A 21589-nucleotide genomic window follows, 5' to 3' on the forward strand; every position below is an offset into this window, starting at 1 on the left:
AGTGTTGGGTTTGTGCACCCTGTTGTTGTTTGGGGAATTAGTTTTACTCATATTGAATTTTTCAGGTAGCATCATGATGACATATGGAGTTAATTTATAATGAGGCAAGCCCCTGTCTTAGCACTGCCCGAGCCAAGCTGCAACTGACCTTTGTCTGTATGGCTCTGTCCGTACAGGCGCAAAAACACATCGGCAATTCGACAGTCACACTCTTGCACTTTTACCACAGTACTGTGCTAAGTGTTGCTGGGTTGTTCAGCTCTCACACCAAGTGCATGATTAACCCGCCCTCCAGATCATACTGTCTTGCTTAGAGTAGTGGCACTATCGGTCTGGGGTTCTCTAGTGCCCCTCTCCAGGTTGTGGCTCAGTTTCCGGCCTATTGTGTCACCTCAGTGTGTCACTTCATACCCTCTCGCCCAATGTACTTTAGTATATCCTCCTCTATGCATGGTGGCACGTGAGAGTTCGGGGGGGGGGGGGGGAGGGGGGTGAGTGCATCCCTGCCTCTTCGAACTGCACAGCGCTGTTCACCACGTACCTTTCTCTGCTTAGGGTGTCTGACAACGGCAGCCCATCTCCTCTCCATAAAAAATAATAATATTAAAATAGTATGAAAATATTATCAAAAATATGCTCAATCGATATTGTTAATGTTTCGTTTTTCTATACATTTTAATTTTTAAGAACAATATAAATTTCAACAATTTACAATCATTTGTAGTTCGTCAGGTTTTAGAAAATATAACTATAAATTAAAATATAAGCTGAATAAATTAAAAATAAAATGGGTAATGAGCAATGTAAAAATATTTCGAAGAAGTATTGTTATTACACTAGTGCCATCCAATGGCCAGTCACAAAATGTTTTTTTTCTTGGTTTAGGAAGTCGTTGTAAAAAACAGTAGTGGTTTAGCATAGCTCGTTGTTCAGCTTTCGTGATTAAGAAAGTCGTGATTTAAAAAGTAGTTATTTAGTCATACATTCGGCTGGAATATCAGGGCATTTTGCTGGTGGTTCCACACCTGGTGGGATCTCTGAACTCCAAAGCAGGTGAACTCAGCCAAAGATGCCTAGCGGATCACAAATGGCATCACCTTACGGAGGTGGTGTAAGGTCAGCAGTAGGGAGAACCTTGGTTAGATATGTTTTCCACCACCAAGAATGCGCAATGTCAGCAGTTCAGCACTCTGGGGTTTCCAGGGCGGCTCTTTCTCGGAGACGCTTGTCATCTCAAGCGGAGCTCAGGCATCCTGTATGCCTTTCTGTCCATACCACTCCTGCCCAGAGTTCTCAAGATCAGGAACGACCAGGCCCAAGTCCTCTTTGTGGCTCCGAACTTGGCTCAGAGATTCTAGTATACCGAGCTGTTGAGCATGGTCATCGGTCATCCAATTAGACTGCTCCTTCAGGAGGATCTATTTCGCAGCAGCAGAGGAGTGTTTTCCACCCGAACCTGTCAGCACTCCGCCTTCATGCGTAGAGATTGAGCGGTGATAGTTGACAGGTATTTACCTTTTGTCCGAAGTCTGTTAGGTCATTTTGGCAGCCAGGTGCCCCTCCACCTACATGGTATATGCTTGCTGTTGGGGCAAGTTTGTGGTATGGTGTGCAGAAAAACAGGTTGACCCCCTTTACCGGGTCCTTCTATTAATTCTTTCTCTTGCTCAGTAGGACTCTGCTGTTGTCACTGTAAAATCTTTCTTTCATTTCAGCATTTCTATGGGCTCCGAAATGTATTCCCACCTTCACCTTCATCAAGCATCAGTGGGACCTAAATTTTGTTTCTTATGTGGTCTCCTTTCGAGCCACTGAACAACTGTCCTATCAGGCTCCTTACCATTAAGATGGACTTTCTAGTGGAAATAACATGTGCCTGGTGTGTCAGTGAGCTCCTGGCTTTGTCATCTAAGCCTTTGTACCTCAACACCTTCCAAGACAAGCTGGTCCTTTACACTAGAGCTTCCTTCCTACCGAAGGTGGTCACTCCCTTTCATGGAAGCCACTCCGTCAGCCTGCCTACCTTTTACTCTCTGCCTCATCCCTCTAAGGGAAGGAGCTACTTAACTGGCTGACCCAAAAAGAGTGTATAACTCTACCTTGACTGCACAAAGAGTCGTGGGTTGATGAACAACCCTATTTCCGGTATGTCGGCGCCTATGAAGGGATGGTGGTACAGAAATGGTCCATCTCTCAATGTATTGTGCTCTGTATCAAAATCCGCTGTCCATTATTATTATTATTATTATTAAATGAAATTTGTAGATAGCGCAACTAAACCCGTAGGCATCAAGGCGCTGACGATGGTAAACGGAAAGCTCAAAAATCACCTAAGGAAGAATTAGAGATAGGCTTCTTGAAATAACCAGGTTTCGAGTGTTTTACGGAACAGAGTGTGGGAAGAGATCACATTGAGGTCGTTGGGGAGCGTATTCCAGAGTCTGGGTGCAAGGAAGCGAAAGGACATTCCGCCCCATCTAGCCTTAGCTATACTAGGGACAACTAGCAAGCTTTTACTGGAAGAGCGGAGTGCTCTACCAGGGGTGTAATAGGCCACCAGAGCGCGAATAGCCTCCGGTCCAGGCTCATTGAGGGCACGGTGTGTAAGGCATAGGGCCTTAAAATTAATCCTCACCTGCACGGGGAGCCAGTGCAGGTTTTTTCTGATGGCCGTCCCCAAGGAGCGTTTGGGGGCACCCACAACAAACCGGGCAGCCGCATTCTGCACAGTCTGGAGGCGCTGGACCAGACCATTGCTAATGCCAAAGTATAGTGCATTGCAGTAGTCCAGTCTGGAGGCAATGAGCGCCATTACTACCTGTTTGCGTGCCTCAGGGGAAAGATAATGAATGATTTTTCTTAAGATCCTCAGAGCATTGCAACAGGTGGACACAGTCCTGCTGATCTGCTTGTCTAGCGAGAGAGTAGTGTCCAGAATGACCCCAAGGTTGCGGGCAAATAGGGACGGCAAGGGGCAGGCGCCAAGGACAGAAGGCCAAGAAGCGACTACCTGAGAGTTTTGCTTGCTCATTCCACCAGAGCCATACTGTTTACCATTCAGAAAAGGGGGTGGTGATGAACAGAGTGTCTGAATTAAGCAGACCACTCTTACCCAGTCCAAAGATCAGGGCTTGATCCGTCACCGTTATTTATCTCACTGCACCATCCCAGCTCAGAACCTGGCTATATGCAAATCAGTCTGTCCCTGGCCCAGTGCATCATGGGAACAGGGCAGACTAAACTACCAAGCCAATTCTTCACCAGAAAGGAGACAAGCTACGGGGGACCGGTTTCTTGCATTTCAGCCGTCTTCGGCCCGGCTTGCTTGAATCGCTTCTGGCGTGGAAAGTCATGAAAAGAAACTGACGGCAGCATGTTGGGGTGGTGCCTATGTAGGCACTACAAGCGTCACTTCACCAGCGTGGTGGACGCCATGCGGCTCCAAACACCTACCTGCATACAGGGGTAATGCTAACGAAAAAAATTATGGATCCAGTCTTACATCTGAGGAAAATTATAAGGTAAGGAATCTGCAGCTAGATATAATCTCTACCAGATACGGCATTAACAAAGGTAAATAACTTGTTCACAAAGAGCTGAGGACAGTTGAACCTGGGGCTAGTCAATTAATTTGAGAGTGCTGTCTTCTCACTACACTAGAAATTATTAAGCCTGTGTCCTGAATGATCAAAATATGTACTTTTAAAAATCTTCCTTTTTCTGTGATGTATTGCTGACTCCAAATAAATAAATAATAAAAAAAAAGAAATTATATAAAAAACGGAACCCATGTCCCTCTGGTCAAGAGGCTGTAAGGCAACTTTGCTAAACTATACATTGAAGTCCTCCATGAGATCAACAGGGGGCAGAATGGCACATAATGAGAAATTGTAAAGCTAAACATTCGAATATATATTGCTCCAACCTGTGCTCAGATGGTAAGGAGATGTCCAGGATAGATATTCAAAGAAAGTTGCTCTCCTGAGAATGACAGATGCACAGCAAGAAATCCTACAACCCTCTATAACACTGGAGGAAGTGAATTGAAGTGGAATACAATAATAGCCACTTTGCAGGATTCTTGGTTACATTTGATAAGACTTTTAAAGGTGGATTTTTCCCAATGATTACAACAGACTAATTATTTTTGGGTTACTGGTTAAATCACCCCTTCAATGTCAAGTGCTGGTATTGTGGTTTGCAGATAGGGCAAGCAACAGATAAGCAGATAATAATGTTAAATTTGGGTAGCAAAATGCACATAAAGATGCTGGCCAACAGACTGGAGGATTTACTTGCTGATTCTGATCATTACAGAACAAGCAGGTTATGTAAAAAGTTGTGGAACATCTGACCACACCAGGAAGCTAGTTCACCTTGTGGAAAAACTGACAAAAAAGAGACACAAGGCAACATGATATCCATAGATATAGAAAAGGCATTTATTCAGGCCAGCTGGACCTTGCTTTCTAAAATTCTAAGTGGTGGGAATAGGCGAGGAATTATTTTTTTATAGTAATGGCCAGTTATCAATCATTGAGTGGCAGAGTTATGGTTAATGGGATGCTCTTAACACCAATACTCCTCTTTGGAGGAATGAGGCAGGGATACCCAATGTCACTCCTTCTGTTTTCCATGGCCATAGAGTTCCTGAATATCATTGTGAGAAAATACAATCATGTTAAGGGAATTAAGTGTGAGATCAAGGAGCATAAGAGATTATTATTCACTAATAATATGATGTTGACTGTCACAAAATATACTTTGATCCAGTGTCTGACATCTTTGTTGAACCAATGTAGTGCAGTATTGGATTTAAAATTCAGTTTAGTAAATCATAACTCCTTGCCTAAATGTGCCTGAGGAGGACTTTTTACAGCTGTAGAAAGTGTCCCCTCTAAGAGGTTAATAATTGGCAGTGACATATTTGGGATTATACATCACCTTTAAGAAGGGGAAACTCTACTAGTCAAATATACTATTGCTATGGGAATTCATTTCAAATGACCTAGCATGATGTCAGTACCTTTGTGTTTCATGATAGGCCAAAATGCAACCATTATGGTATCAATGATACCAGGCCTTCTTTACATCTTCTAAGCTCTTCCTATTCCAGTTGAGAGGAAGATGCTCCAGGCCGTACATGTTGAACTTCTGAAGTATGTTTGGCAGGTTTGCCCACCCATATGGTTGACATCTCTGTTAAAAGTCTCTAGGCATATGGGAAGAATAAGCTTACCAGGTGTTGTTGACTTATTATAGTGTGTCAACTTTGCACACTAGGGAAATCGATGCAGAGAAAATCAAGGAAACTTTGCGTTCAAATGAATCAAGTGACAGTGGCCAAAATCTTTTGAGACATATTCTATTTTTCAAAGAGATATAGGCCTTCCAATTTATATTGCAGCCCACATAACCAGTATGGTGCCACACATCTGGGTTGTGACATCTCTGAAACTATCTCTTTTTATTTGAACTGTGTAAGACCCAATTCAGCCATTCAGACTGGGAAGTGTTTAGATACCAACAATTAATGAAGTGTACTCTCCACCAATAGTATGGAAAGTAGTAACCATGAAAAAAGTATTTCATTCATGCATTATTAGTTTTAATGGCACTAAGGGATTAATCACACGTTCAGCTAAGATTTTGAATGTATCAAACTCCCCACCGAAGTAGACATATACAAGTAAATGGAAAGGGGTTTTGGGTAGCAAGAGAACAATAGAGAAGAGGCCTTGCCAGTTATGGGGACTTATCCATGAACAGCAATGCCATGCAGCACAGGAAATCAGTTTAGAAAGTGTTGTCAGGATGGTATTTAACTCAAGAGTGTTTGAAATTAATCTTCTCATACACAATGGAAGACTGCTGGCGGGTCTGTGGACTAAGAGGCTCAGCTTTTCATGTATGAAGCTCATGTTTCCATCTCCAGGTCTTCTGAATGGTGATTCTAGTAGCCTTTAAACTAATCATAGGAATAAAACTATTTGAAAGCCCCTCCCTGATCATAGTGAGTTTAAGAACTGCTATTTTGAAGATGGCAGATGGTGAACCAAAAGTAGTCATGACAAGGAACTGGAATAAATCCTTAGCACTGACATATATGTTGCACTTGAGGCCTTGAGAGGCAATGGTAGTAGAGAGACTGTCCTCCCATTTTCCCAGATGGTGTGGCTCATTTCTGTATATGTGGCTGCCTCTATTTGAATACATGACCTGATACATATTGACATATCCTGCCCTCCTAGTGTAAGACCAGATATCCTGCTCGACTGGTGTAAGACTATTACTCTTATTGTCTATATATAATGTAAGAGGAATGTCAGTCAAACTGTAGACGTGTAACAGATTTGTAAATTGATAGATCAAGGGAAACTTCCATCAGTTACTGGTAAAGTGGTAGAAAGTTGGGAGTAGATACTCTGATGAGGGAGGTTGTTTATATTAGTCTATGTAAAGCTCATAGTGAATTTAAAATGTAATAAAAAGGTGTTAAAAAAGAAAGGACCTTAGTTAACCAGAGGTGGTTCGATCATCATGGAGAGCACTTCATAACCCATATGTCATGCGGGTTTGTTCCTACAGCCAGTGTCAGGTTAACAACTGATCCTTCATTCTCGGGCAAGATGGCCGCCGTGAGGTTGTGGTGAGAAGTCGCTCCAGACCTCTCTCCCCGTGACGCCCAGATGGTTGGAAATAAGGACTACTATACCCCTCTATGGATCTAGGTAGCTGGTTGCAGAGAGGGCTGAGCGGATTCCGTCCAAAATACCCAAGTATCAAAGAACAATTCACCCGATTTTTTCAAAGAGCACTGGAGCTGAGAGCAGTGCTTTGTGATCAATTGATAAGGATGCCTACACGCCTAACCAAAGCAGACAAAGATAAAGACAAGGAGAAGGCGAAGTTGCAGCAGGACGCTACAGCAAACACACATGGAACGGGTGGTAAAGGTGCCCATGGTAGCGTGAAAAGAACCAGCAGCGATCTAACCTCAGGATCACAACATCACCGAGGGCCTGGCGCTATAAGGAAGGTAATACCCCCGATGCAAAAGGGGAAGAAAATAGAGAAAGTGGAGAAAGCCGAGACGGCGGAGGTGCGCGCAAAAAGCGATACAGTGACAGCAGTAAAAAATGATCGGCTCCCAGATCGCTCCAATGAAGATACTGCAATAGCGGCAAAGCAAGGCATGAGTAAAGGTAAAGAAGTGGCACTGAGGCAGCCTACCTTGTTGGAAGCGTTTACCCCGAGGAGAGGATCACAGCCAGACATGGAGTTTACCGCTAGCAGAGGCGTCCTCGAGAACGCAGCGGTTGAATCACCAGCAGAGACTGACGCTTTCAGCGCGGAGACAGCGGTTGCTAGGCAACCCAGAGACCCGGCAGCAGCACACATCGGCAGTGGTAGCGGAGACGGAGGGAAAACGGGAGCTGCTGCGCCGAAGGTAACACAAGCCTCAGGCTCAAACAACAGTGGGCAAAAGGAGTTTAAAGGGGCTAGTAATGATATAACACTAACTGTATTGAAAAGCCCACATAAATCTAGCGTAGTAGGAAGTGCAGACATGTTGGAAGCACTAATTCAGCTGGAAGCAGAAATGAGCAATAAAAAACTAAAGGAGAGAAACAATGGGGTTAATATTTTACCGGAAGCAGGAAAAAGTGTAATAATAGATGCAGAAAATAAAAATGTTGAACTGGAGAAAAGAGAGGGAGCCTCACTGGAGGGAGAATGCTTCTTTTCAGTGAATGAGGATGCCGATACTACTCAGTCAAGCAATGAGACTACAGAAGAATCAGATGAAGATTCGAGCTCTGGCTCGAGCTCATCAGTTAAAGATACTACGCAGAGGAAGAGAAGGTCAAAGGGTAAAAGATATGGCGGAGGATTGGATTCGCCCGTAGTGGGGGGAAGGAAGCTAGATTGGGACTACTCTGCTACATCCCAGACTTATGTAGAGGAAAGTAACCCACAGGCCTCCGGTAATACCCCCATTCCAGCGCAGTATATGGCCCCTTTTGACACGATATGTTCCACACTTAAGCAGATGCAAGGGGAAGCAAGGACGGAAAGTCGGAGGGCTAGACAGGCCACAAAGAAAATCCAAAATACCCTCAGAAAAGTCAACAAACTGTATGAAGGTCTCAGCGAAAGAGTGACTGAGGTGGAGGCGCGGACTGGAAAGCTAGAGGATGATGTTGGAGGATGGCAGGACTTCAAAATGGAGCAGGAAAAATTGACGATTGACTTACAATGGAAGCTGGAGGATTTTGAGAACCGCCAGAGGCGGAATAACATACGCCTTTTGGGAGTAGAGGAAGGAGCAGAGGGAGATGACATTATGCACTTTGTTGTTAATTTGTTGAGAGGAGCTTTTCCTGAATCACAGTGGGAGTGGGAAAGAGAGGTACAACGAGCGCACAGATTTCCCTTTACCATCAGAAAAAGTCATGGGGATAAGAGACAGGCAGCTCAGCATGCTTTGCCTAGAGCCATTTTGATTTATGTCGGGAATTATCTGCTCAGGGAGGAGATAATGGACAAGGCTAGACCAGATAAGAAAAGATCCTTTGAAGGAGTCACCTTCTTCGCCAGACCAGACTTCTGCCACGTAACGGTGGAAAGAAGATGGAGACTTAGGCAGCTTATTAAACCATTCCAGGCCTTGGGCTCCGAGGCGTTTCTGTTATTTCCAGCAAGACTGAAAGTGGTTACAAGGGGTAGAATAAACATATTCCTATCCGAGATAAAGGCTCAACAATTCTTGGAAGAGATTAAGTCACAGAAAGGGGGTTGAGAAGTACAAAGTCGATAAAGAAGAAGATGATAGACTTTGATATACCGCTGTTTTGAGGGATAGCTAAAGCTAAGAGACAGCGCATGTAAATAGAGAAATGCAAAAGCGGAATACACAGAGGGGTATATACTACTCAGGGTGTTGGGTGTAGGGGAGGGAGAGGAGCGATCTCCACAGGCTACACATAGGTCTAATGGACCTATTTGCCTGTAAGGGGGGGGGGAGGGGGGTGGAAACCAGAGGGAGGATAGGGTGGGAACAGGGGGAGAGGGGGGTGAAGAGAGGGTTAAAAATACAAAAAAAAAGGTGAAAGTACGCAAGAATCAGCACAAGAAAGCACAATTCAGAGCACAGGGAAGGCATATCGATTGGTATGTAACAATCAAAAGGATGAGGACACACGATACATATCAGGTTTATTATGAGAACAAAATGCTAGATCTGGAACGGTACACAGAGTCGGACAAAACCTATGATACGGTTTAATGACTTGTAGGATTGCTACTATTAATATCTGTGGGCTAAATGATTTGAGTAAAAGATTAAGAGTGGCGGCACTACTTAGGACACTTAAGCTGGACTTGGTTTGCCTCCAAGAAACGCATGTTGAAGCTTCCAAGAGCTATATTATGGATCATTTAGGGTTTTCGGTACTGGCAAACACTAAGCAAGGGACGAAGCATAGAGGAGTGGCGGTATTAGGAAGACCCACTGACGTAGAAGTAATAAGGAAATCAGAGGATAAATGGGGAAGGTGGGTAATAATCGAAATAAAATTCAAGGGAGAAAAATGCACCATAGTTTCTGTGTATGGTTCGACAGAAGATGATCCAGACCTTTTCCAATTTTTAGATACGGAGCTGGCATTATGGTCTGAGCCAATTGTATGCTGTGGAGACCTTAACATTCACGATCCTACTAGCTCATTTGTGCAAATGGGGAGTATATATATATAGGGAGGAAAAAGAGAACCCACAGGGCACTGTCAGATATGGTAGCAAATAATTCTTTAGTTGACCCATGGATAAAACTGAATCCAGGCACTGATGGTAGTACATACTATTCGGCCCCACATTAAGTACTTGTTAGACTGGATTATTTCTTGATTTCATCTTCCTTGTTATCAGAGGCACAAATAGATAAACCGCCTCGAATTGTTTCGGATCACAGTCCTCTGATCTTAACGATTAAATTGGGCCAGGCGCAAAGGAAAGACATGCAGTGGACATTCGATAGAGCCCTGTTGAAGGATGAAGGTTATAGGTGTTATATGACAGAATGGATCAGATCCTATTGGGAAATTAATAAAGATACGGCCCCAGCGGGAGTGGTGTGGGACGCTTTTAAGGCAGGAATACGGGGAGAAACAATGAGTTATGTGTTCTCAGCACAGAAAAGGACAAGACTCAAAATTAGCGAAGTTGTACAAAAACTGATAAGGGTTGAGGAGGAATTGGCGCAGGATTTAAGAAACAGGGCACCAATAGAAGAACATTTGTTAAAAATAGTGGCACTTAGGGTGGAGGTAACGGAAAGTATCTCTAAAAAAGCAGCAGAGAATTATCTGACTAAGAGAGAAGCTGCTTACGAGTTAAGCGAGAAGGTAGGCCATTTATTAGCAGTACGCACCAGACAGACTAGCAGCATCAGACATTGTTGAGATTATGAACGAGAATGGAATTTTGGTCACTGAAGTAGATAGAGTGAGTGAAGTATTTAGGCAGTTCTATGAAAAATTATATACTAGGGACAGTGTAGGAACAGTGAGCGAGATGGAAATCTATTTAAGAGACGGTATTTCGCCAGGTGTAACAGAAGAAGAAAAAGTTAGATTGGATTCCCCTTTTACTTTAGAGGAATTTATCATGGCATTAAGCGCGCTGCCCTCAGGTAAAGCTGCCGGACCCGACCAGCTACCGGTAGAGTTTTACAAAGTATTTTACCAAACTGTGGGAATCGAAATGTTCAATGTTATGGTGGAGGCACAGAAAGGGGATAAAGTACCTGAGTCATGGGGGGAAGCAGACATCATTGTTATTTTTAAAAAAGGGAAAAATTCGACACTCCCAGGCTCATATAGGCCTATTACATTGATGAATGCAGACACTAAGGTATATTCCAAGATTTTAGCAACAAGATTGGCGGGGGTAATAGAGGGATTGGTAAGTCATACCCAGCATGGCTTTATTCCTGGAAAAGGCACCACACAACACATCAGGCAGGTGATTACAACGTTTGACGCAGCGAATGTCCTGGGGGACTCTATCGCGGCACTATTTTTGGATGCCGAAAAGGCGTTCGATAGAGACTCCTGGGAATATCTATGGCAAACATTAAAATGGAATGGATTTGGGAATAGTTTTATAACAGCAATACAGACTCTCTATAAAAACCCGACAGGAAGGATTAGAGTAAACAGAGGTAAATCGACAGCAGTTAGGATCGGGAGAGGGACTAGACAGGGCTGCCCATCATCCCCACTACTATTCGCCCTTTATCTGGACCCATTGATAAGGAAAATTGAAAGCAATGTAAGGATTCCTCCAGTAGGGTTGAATGGATGTGAAATAAAGACACTCGCCTACGCTGACGATATTGCTATCTTAACATCTAATCCCAGTATGGCCATAGTGGAAATTGAGATCGAAGCACAAAGATTTGGGCAAATATCTGGATACAGCCTAAACAGCTCCAAAACTCAAATAGTATGCAATCAACATATGGTGTTTAATGATCAAAGAGTCGTGGACTCAGCTGTATATCTGGGGGTTGCAATCACAGCTGACCTAGACGTGCTGGTACAGTCTAATCTTGCGCCACTGATGTCAAAGGTTAAGTCCGATCTAGACCGCATGAACAATCTGCATTTGTCGTTAGTAGGCTGTACTAATGTCATAAAAATGTTAATATTGCCGAAATTTCTATATTTTTATAGGACAATACCGTTATTCTTTGAGATAAAATGGTTTAATGATTTGGAAAAAATCCTAAACAGATTCATTTGGGCCCATGGCAAGACCCGTAGGGCATATCGCTTTATGTCTCTGCCTAGAGAAAAGGGTGGTTGGGGAGTGCCCGACTTTAGATTATACTGTTGGGCATCTGCACTCCAATATATGCGGGGACTGATAGGTGGGGGTGGTATAGACGCTAGAACAACGAATGATTCATCCAGGATATACTCCATTGTGTTGGGACCGGAGGTAGAGAATTCCTTTCTCAAATGCATTGATTTTGCATATTTTAAAAGAACTAGATTCAAGACAGTCCAAGCTGCAATTAAGATCTGGAATGCAGTGATGAAGAGAATTGGTCTGGGCCGATATAACTGGTATACAAGGTTGTACAAAAACATGTCCCTCCCAATGCAGATCTTTGGTGATAGTACAATGGCGGGTTGGTTGGAGAAGGGGATAATACAGCTTGGGGATGTGAGGAATACGGAGGGGGTGCTCCAATTCACAGATTTAATGACCAAATTCGGGTTAGATAGGAGGGACCTTTTCAATTTTTTTCAGCTAAGAAGTTTTTTGGGGAATAAGCAGGGTGGAAGTATAGGGTTTGGTAAGGTGGAAATACTCGAGAAAATAAGATTAGGTGGAGATTGTTCTATACGTTGCTTTTACGCAAATTTGTTAGCAGGGAAACCAGATGACATAGACAAGCATAGTGAAAAGTGGGCAGACAAGCTGGAAGGGGAGTCCTGCTGGTTTAAAGAGTCACTGGACTTAGGGCGAACTCTCCTGTGCTCAGCTCCGCTCGAATCGCAGCAGTATAAAACTCTGTACTCGCTATACTTCACCCCTGCAAAAATAGCAAAATGGGGGGTAGCACAGGCATCACATGCCCAAGATGTAGCTCCCTTGACGCAGACTTAATACATTTATTTGCTGTATGCCCGCAGATACAAACAGTGATAAAGGATATAGAGAAGTTTTTGGATGCCACTCTAAATATCCAGATTATTCTAAAACCCCCAGAAATACTGCTTGGGATAGTTACAGACACTAATGTCATTCAGAGGGAGTTCATCTTTGTTGCAATGGCAGTTTTTAGGCTTTGCATAGCCAGGGCTTGGTTAGACAAAAACCCCCCAGCAATGCAAGTCTGGCTGTCTAACCTTTTATCAACCTACAATTTGGAAAAAAATATATACGCCCGGAAAGGTAGGACAGGGAGGAGAGTGGGCTTAAGGATATGGGATCCCATTATAAGATGGAAAGAGGGATTGGATCTGTGGGACTAGGCCAGGTCAAGTAACATCAGTTGTAATAACCTGAGTAGATACGTATATGTTGTTTTCATGAATTCTTAAATTGTTTTCTTTTTGTGTATGATGTAATACGGTAAATGAATTCAATGTATTATTGGAGAATATGCAATGAATTGTGCGAATTGTGCAATGGTATAAATAAAAATATTTAAACAAAAAAAAAAAACTGATCCTTCAGTAGGTTACATGGTAGTGGCATTAGTTCACATCTGAGTTAATGTGTGGCGGCCTTGGGAGTTCCTACACCACCTGTTTGTGCACCAAAAATTGATGTGCCTTTATTTATCGTATATTTGGGGTAGTCCTTTGGAATAAATGTATTCATGGCTTCACATGAGAAGTAGATCCACATTGATGATAGGGCTGTGCGCCAGTGCCTGTAGAGCATTTGTTATTGTAGAAGATGTCCTTCTTCATCAATTGCCTAAGTTGTCTTAGTTTTCCATTGATCATTGGTGTGAGATGAATGTTGGTTATAATTTGAGTGTTGTTGATTGTGGCCATCACTCTTTTCCTTTGCTGCTTAATGAATGTGTGTGACCTTGTTATTTGTTCAGACATCATCTTTGTTTTTTTAATGCAACCATCCTTTCCTTTACAAATTGAGGTGTTCACTTTCTTTTGTGATGGGGAATTAGCCCGGTACTTACTGGTAATCTTTATTACCCATCTGATAGTCCTCCTCGTCATAGTCCTTATTTATGAGGCTGCTTTGCCTCTAGCAGGGATTACTACCAAGCTCACCAATTCTAGTTGGTGTATAAGGATACCTTCCACCAAACCCATTTCCTAATCAGTTGGCTTTAAAATTGTGTCGCGGGAACCAGAAGGGCAGGAGGTAATGAAGATACCAGTAAGCAACAGGTTCATTACCCCTACGTCTAGACGTCCTGGTGATAGTCTTACGGAGAAGTGTGGCTCACTGATTAGAGCGGCAGACCCTGAGGCAGAGGTCTGGCCCGGGACCAGGGTTCAATCCCCGTCGCGGCAGAGTCTTGGTCTCAATATCCTCCGACCCGATAATTCTCGCCTCGGTGCCTACTCTAATTATGGGGTTCCACTCTGCAACTCTGTGCAATAGCTTGCTCAATCTCCACACCGGCCCTAACAACGCTAGGATGCCTGGCTTCACCTTGGGGGTGCCCAGGAGTGGGCACCTCACAGGAACAGGCCAGGAAGGGTTCCACAGCGGTATTCGTACAGCGCTTAGAGACCCCTGGGTGATAGGCGCTATACAAGTGCAAATTACATTTAAATTTACATTTACATATGAGGATGTACCAAAGCCAAAAAGGAGACAGACAGAATTTATGCTGCTCGAAAAACAGATATATTCATACTCTGCAATTACATAATTGCTGACTTTAGTACTAAAGCTTCAAAACTAACATTATCATCTAAAGACAGCCCCAACCTGTAATGAGTGAGGAAACTGTTTGGAATTGCCCAAGATGTAGACATGGTTTTACTTGATTTCGCGAACACATTATCTGGCACAAATTCACCCGAGTACGGTAGGCCTGGGAAATTGCTTGTTTGCTACATCTACTAATGGTATACATTGCTGCTTTTTTACTTGTTTGTTGAGCCATAGGAAACAAAGAGAGATTTCCTAAAATCCTTTGACCTCTCTAAACAGATCAGCAAAGCTCTTCTGATGTCTAGAGAGGAAGGAATGTTGCAAATACTGGAAGAATTATGTCCCTGAGATGAATGAAAACAAGATTGAACCTTAATTTTGAATTTGAGGTCTGCATCCAAGGACTACTATGTAAATTAAAAATTCAAGTATATGTAAGAAATTAAAAGAGATGTTAACTCTCCCAACCTTCTTGCCTCTAAGAAGGCATCTTACGAAGCATAAACCCATTAACCCATTAAGTATGAGCCTGATCTAATGGTTCAAAGGGTTCTCTCTGTAATCCTTGTAAGACTCAAGAGAGATCCCATGAAGGATTAGGGTTAGAGAACTTTGATTTATTTAATCTAGAAGATGATAGAAGTTTCTTTGCTATGGGGACATTGTGAGAGGGATCCCCAGTAGCTTCCCTACAGTATTTTATTGCAGTCCATCGGGTTGTTATGGTAGAAGGAGATACTCCTTTGGGGAAACCATCTTGCAAGAAATCCACAATTTTAAACAAATCTCCTGAAACGGGAATATACCCTAATTTGGAACACCAAGAAAAAAATCCCTCAATGATTGACATATGATTTTATAGTTGAATCATTTTTGGTAGATTGGATGTAACAAACCCCCTCTCTCTCGAGCAGCCTCGCAATGCAGCCTAGCCCTCTAAATCTCCAGGCCATCACTTTTAACAGAAAAAAACTGTTAAATTGTTAGCACTGACGACCCAAAGGGCTTGGTATGAAAGTGAACGAGGAGGTGGGAATCGTTGCAATCTGAGTTAAAAGGGGATATCAATGTCGTCTTTGACAAAACGCAGCAATTAGGACCTTCTCCTTCTGAATTCTCTGAAACTCCTTCAGCAGGAGGAAAATTGGGGGTAATGCCTATATTAGCTCATGAGGCCCTCATATTGAAATGGCATACCTCCCCTTGCATCTTTGCAATTATCTCCATGCAAAAGAGAGGTAGAAGGACCTTTGTGTATTTTTGCAATAACATACACAGTTGGCAGACCTCACTGACTCATTACCAATTGGAATGTTTCCTGGCAGAGATTGAAATTCACAGAGGAAGTTAAATTCCAACTGAGACTGCCTGCCTAGAAGTTCTCTTTCCTTGGAATGTACATGTCCCTGAGAGGTAGGAGATTTACCTCTGCCCAGTAAAACATTTCTTTGGTCAAATTGACTAAAGCTAGGGGCTTTATCCCCCTTGACTGTTTATATGGGACTTTGCGACCTGATTGTCTGTCCTTGCTAGCTCAGGCTTGTTCAGCAGAACATTCTTGAATAGGTGGAGAGCTCATTTGATGGCTGCCAACTCACGCCAATTTGAGGAATTCTGGCATCCTGCATCTGACCAACTGGCTAGAACTTCCTGATTCTCCCCAACCTCACTGACTCACATCTGTTGTTAGGAAGTGTGAAAGGGTTTTCTAACATCGGAGGTTTCCTCTGAAATGTTGATGGAACCAACCACCACTGGAGGTCCTGAATTATATTCTGTGATACCAGAATCTGAAAATGGTACTTTTTGGAAGATGGAGACCAATGGGCCAGGAAATTAATTACAAAGGGCTTTAGGTGGTGACGGACTCATGGAACAATCACAGTGCAAGAGACCATGGTTCTTTGAATCCTCAACTAGTAGCGGGCTGAACCCGACTTGACCCGGAGAAGTTGTTTCAACTGAGAATAATAGATCAGTCTCTGAGGTTGTGAGAGAAACGTTCTTGCTTATTCCACATTGAATAGACCCCGCTATTGATGTTGACGCATTTCCTCGTCATCATCCTGGAGAGTTTTCTGCCTTTTTAAAACAGGCTGCACCAAGGCCAAACTCAGAGCCTCCTCAATTATGGACAGAAGTTCATAGGATTTCCTCCCTCTCCTCTGCAACACAGGCTCCAAATCTACAGAACTTGGTTCACTAGATGCAGCAATTTACTGTTTTTATTGTTTGCTTAACAACCTCAATCTCTTCTAACACAACCAGGATATGGTAAAGCAACCTCATGCATGCCTCCCGCCGGGTGCGTGTATTATCAGGCACTGTTGTGGTGGTGGAACAACGTTTGTTGGCTAAGTCCCTTGGAGCAGTACAACTTGCTGAAAGATCACCCACCCCAGCTAAATCACATAGGTTGGGAACACAAGGAAGACTGCTGCACTTTAGTCTCGAGTCATCTCTGTTTGGTGGCAGGAAACAACAACAGTAAGTGGTTTGGGTGGGAGGTATCCTCCTAAACCAATTAGAATTGTTGTAACAAGCAAATCTGGTAGTGATCCTTGTTGGAGATGGAGTGGCCTCATGCATAAGGACTAGATGTGGGGTTAATAGCTGCCTCTGTTCAGTGATTTTCTTTGGTGTGGTACAATTCATTTCATCTTAATTTCATGAGACTTGTTGTTTTTTTTTCCTGCTCATGTGTTTTTTTTTCCCTGCAGAGATGTTGAAGACTGTTCAAGAAGTTATTAAGGATGGTGCCTCCATCAATTTGTACATGTTCCACGGTGGAACAAACTTCGGTTTCATGAATGGTGCTCTGCATGACCAAGAATATCTCCCGGATGTTACAAGTTATGGCAAGTATTAGGTGTATGTGCTGCCCGGTACCACTGAAGTTAATAATCATACCAGTGGCAGTGAAGGATTATAGGGTAACTGAGATGTTTATCGAATCGTATATAGCGTGTGGTGTGTAAAGTTGCTAAGTTTTTCTTTTGACCATTTCCCTTAATTTCATTTATATAATAATTACTGCCTGCTTTCAGGAAAAAATAGATCTCCAACATTCATCCAGTTTCAAAGTCTTGAAAAAAGCACAGTTCTTAAGTTAAGTCGCAAGAAATCTGTTTTCTATTCTAAATAGCACAGTTGAGGAAGTGAGGTCCGTTTGCATGTAAATACTAGGCCAGGATGTACAATTAAGAAAAGCATGATACTTCACAAACTGTGGGTAGACCAATAATCATGAATTATGGAAGACTTTGCTCCTGTAATAAAAACTAAGCACACCCTCACTTATATCCCACGAGCTAAAGCAGTATACCTTAAGATTACTAACTGAAAAACAGATGAAGCTAGAGCAGATATTCTAGGAGTGGATTGTACAAAATAACATGCTGTTGGGTAAGAGGAGTTCTCGGGTGTTGGTGTTGTGTCTTTGACAGCATTAAACTACTGGTTTTGCTTGCAAGCAAAAGGAAAACATCCTTGTGTCATACAACACATACGTGTACGGTCTCATCTTGTTATACTGCATAAGAGTATGTTCTTTGGTCAATAGGTATCATAAGAGTACAGACTATGGTCGATAGACTACAAAAGAGCACAGACTGTGGGTGATAGATTGCATAACAGCACATAGTTTGGGTGACTGGCTGCAAACAGCACTGCCTTTGGGTTATATGTTACATAAGAGCATAGACTCCTGGAGTACACTTTGAAAAGACAATAAATGCTCTGATTAGGATTTTAAACATCATAGCAGCTGAAGCTCTTGGTGGTTTTAAGAAGTTCATAAGATGTGAGGGGCGCGTTTATTAGAAGGGAGGCTCATGATCAAAATTGACTCTTGCAAGGGACTAGAAGTAGACCACAGTCCTTTCTGTAGCTTATATTTGGTTACCAATTCCATTTGATGTTAGTCATTTAAAATTTTGGAAGGGTGTAATGCAGTATTTTTGTGGCATGTGCCCTAATTACATCGCCATGGTATCCACTGGAAATTCAAAAAATCTGTAACTGAAGTCCTTGTTTGATTTTCAGACTATGATGCTCCCCTGACTGAGGCTGGTGAATACACATCTAAGTACCACAAACTGCGGGAGCTGTTCGGCGCAATGCATGGTGATGAGTAAATGATGACTAGTACTTTCACATCAACGTTATTCTATGATCTTGCACTAACACCTGTTCTCATGAATCTTGATTTTGCAGAGGATCCCCTGCCCATCCCACCCAGTATAATGCCAAAGGTGGCATATGACACAGTGATTATGAAAGATTATCTATCATTGTGGGACGTTCTACCTTACACTGGTGAGGTAGGTGACTACACCAATATGTCTTAACGTTATACATACAAAATGAGTAGAAGTCCAATGGGTTTGTGTGCCTGCTTCTCAGTGTCCTTCCCACTCCAGACCTCAAGCACCTCAACTACTTCAGATTTTCAGAATAGCCACTGGCTAGGTAAATGTTCCCATTTAAATTAATTGTATGTTAATATTATGTCATGTATATATATTGGAAATCTGACACAGCTCTGCTGCTCAGTAACTGGAGTGGGACATTATATGATCCTAAAACTGATTCATGTCCACTTAGCAAACATCATCCATGCCGGGTCTGAAGTATTACATAAAAGGCAGAGTTGTTTTGATGATTTTGTATGTCTTTAATCTGCTACAAGGATTCAGCTGTAAGAATATGCATACCCTCCACCAAGCTTCTCCGTTCTGTGTATTTTTCTTGTGTATCTGTGCCTTACTTCAACAATGATTCTCTCCTAACAGATTGGCTTAGAGTAGATTATTCTGTATGTAGGTTGCTGGTGGGGGTCAAGATTCTTAGTATATCAGATTTACGAGATCTTTTATCTTCATGTGAATAATGAAATGCATGAAGAAGTGCTTTGTTTTCTACACACCCACACACTCTACCTATCCTACTTATAGCAGTTTATAATGCTCCTGGTTTAAAGACCTCTCCCTGCCTGTCACATTGCTCCACTTTGGTCGACTACATTTATAACAGAGGTCTTATCTTTATTGAACACTCTCTGCTCATCACACCACTATGCTCCGACTTGTCCTGTCTACGGCCATTAGCGTGTTATTACTTTAAAGAGCTCTCGCTGCTTTACACAATCATGGAGTTTACACTCACAATTTTACATCTATCACATGTTATGTAGGAAGACTCTTAATCTCCTCTCAAGAACATAGACACTGCCATCAATAGCATGGATAGCCTGGTACATATGCCTAACTGAAAATCAAGAGGAGGGTTGAAAAGAGACAATTTCTTTAATTCTCACACTGCATCCCTTGCTTCACATAGAATTAAATTGGCCCAGACTATGAAGTTCAACTTGCACTTTCAAAATTTGCTCTTTGCGAAATCAAGATTTGTGCTAGTATACTAAACACACTGTGGACCCCACTTAAATGAAACAAGGCTAGACCTCCACTGAATGTTCAACTGCACTAAAATCTGCCCTGCTGAGTAAATTAGGACTCTGGATTAGCTCAGCTAGGTTTGCTTTCACACCTGCGGATGCCTGAACGTAGGTCAGTGCACCAACACTTGAATGTGAAAGTACAGGTTATTGCAACCCCACACAACTCCACTCAGTGCATAGTTGATGCAGTGTCCATGCTTTCAGGGTTACTAACAGTCCCTAAGAAAGGCTCATAGGATGCAGTGGTAATTCAAACCCAATTTTGTTCTTTATAATATCACACATACACACTGTACTAAGAGAGAGAACCTTTTGCTTAAAGGTGTTTTATTTCTACTGTTGCTTACCACAAGTAAAATAACCACACAGAATATTACTAAAACAGCACTAACACTTGTTGCTAACAATGAAATAATATGAACATTTTACCACAGGGGAATCATCATCTGTCAACCTAACACCCTAATGCCTACTTTTATGCACTATATTGTGAGAGCATGGAGTAGCTTAAGTTGCATCTAGAGTTTCTTACGAGGGCTCACCAAACTGCTTACCAGCTAACAGCAAGAAGCTGTGGTTATCAGTAGCCTGGAGAGAGTATTCCCTCGAAGGGAAAAAAATCAGCTGAGCTCAGCTTCTCTCCTCGTTGACTTGGCTTGGGATTTGCTCTCCACGTAAAACAGGATGTTCTGGCAGTCTGTTATGACGTTTTGGCAGTATCTTGTGCAGTAATCTGGAGAGAAGGACCTCTCTCTCCCATGCCCACTTGTACTGTTAATCACCATTATTATCTTAAATGGGGAATTGAGGAATATCCTTTGTGCATTACCCCTTAATTTTTGGACCTTCCCCACCCTCCCCCATTCCTGAGCCCTTTTTTGGCTATTTGTGGTAGTATGCAGTTAGGGCTCCATAATGTTTTTCCACATAAGGTATCAATGCCAAATGTACATCCTCTTTAGCCAACATCCTGTGGATTCTAAAGGTACCCATGGTGTGTGGATTCCCCTGGAAGGTTCGAGAAAATAGGTAGAATGGAGCTACATGTTGAGGTTTTTTTTAAAGGAAAGATATGCAAAAAAGGCTCTGCATAAAAGTGTCTGTTTCTTTCCTAAAAATGGTTTCAACTAACAGTTTGCTTTTCTAAAGTCACCATCTTTCCAGCTTTCAGGAACATGCAGAGCTGAATAAAAAAAAAATTGTTTTACCACAGTTTTGGCATTTTTCAAAGAGATATCTCGGTATTCCTATTTTTTATGCTTTCAACCTACTTCCAGTTTGCGAAGGAAACCAGTGTGAAACTTAGACGTGATCCAGGAAAGCTACAGATTTCTGAAAAGTAGGCACAACTATGAATCTGAAGTGGTCATGTGTGTTGGTCCCTCAAGCTTATCCATAAGAAATAAACTGTTGAAATAAAGAAATATTGACAATGAGTAGGGAAAAAATGGCCCATTTACCAAAGCAATATACCATTACATCCACTTGGCCCTTCTGGTTGTGGAGTGTATATGGCTTGTAGGTTCTCCAAAAACCCAAGGTAACCAGAGTCAACAACTGAGCAGCATCGTACAATACTTTTTCATTATGTACCTAGTATAGACCAATTCACATGGTGAAATGTGTAGAGTGCAAAATTGGTATTGAGAAAACCTATGTATTTTTTAAATGGGCACAAGATATAGAGTTTAG

At 42.4% G+C, this 21589-nt stretch overlaps 1 protein-coding gene across 2 annotated transcripts in view; it reads left to right on the plus strand.

The window, feature by feature from the left end:
• The window catches only part of GLB1L2 (galactosidase beta 1 like 2), a 1156973-nt gene that overhangs the window by 713441 nt on the left and 421943 nt on the right, over positions 1–21589 (plus strand). For both annotated transcript variants that reach the window (XM_086956948.1, XM_086956947.1), the window contains exons 10-12: positions 17157–17294; positions 18481–18561; positions 18652–18758. In XM_086956948.1, coding sequence (XP_086813074.1) covers positions 17157–17294; positions 18481–18561; positions 18652–18758 — 326 coding nt within the window. The remainder of the gene's footprint in view (positions 1–17156; positions 17295–18480; positions 18562–18651; positions 18759–21589) is intronic.

This window comes from Lissotriton vulgaris, chromosome 2_1 (assembly GCF_964263255.1).
Source record: "Lissotriton vulgaris chromosome 2_1, aLisVul1.2, whole genome shotgun sequence".
NCBI classification, from domain to species: Eukaryota; Metazoa; Chordata; class Amphibia; order Caudata; family Salamandridae; genus Lissotriton; species Lissotriton vulgaris.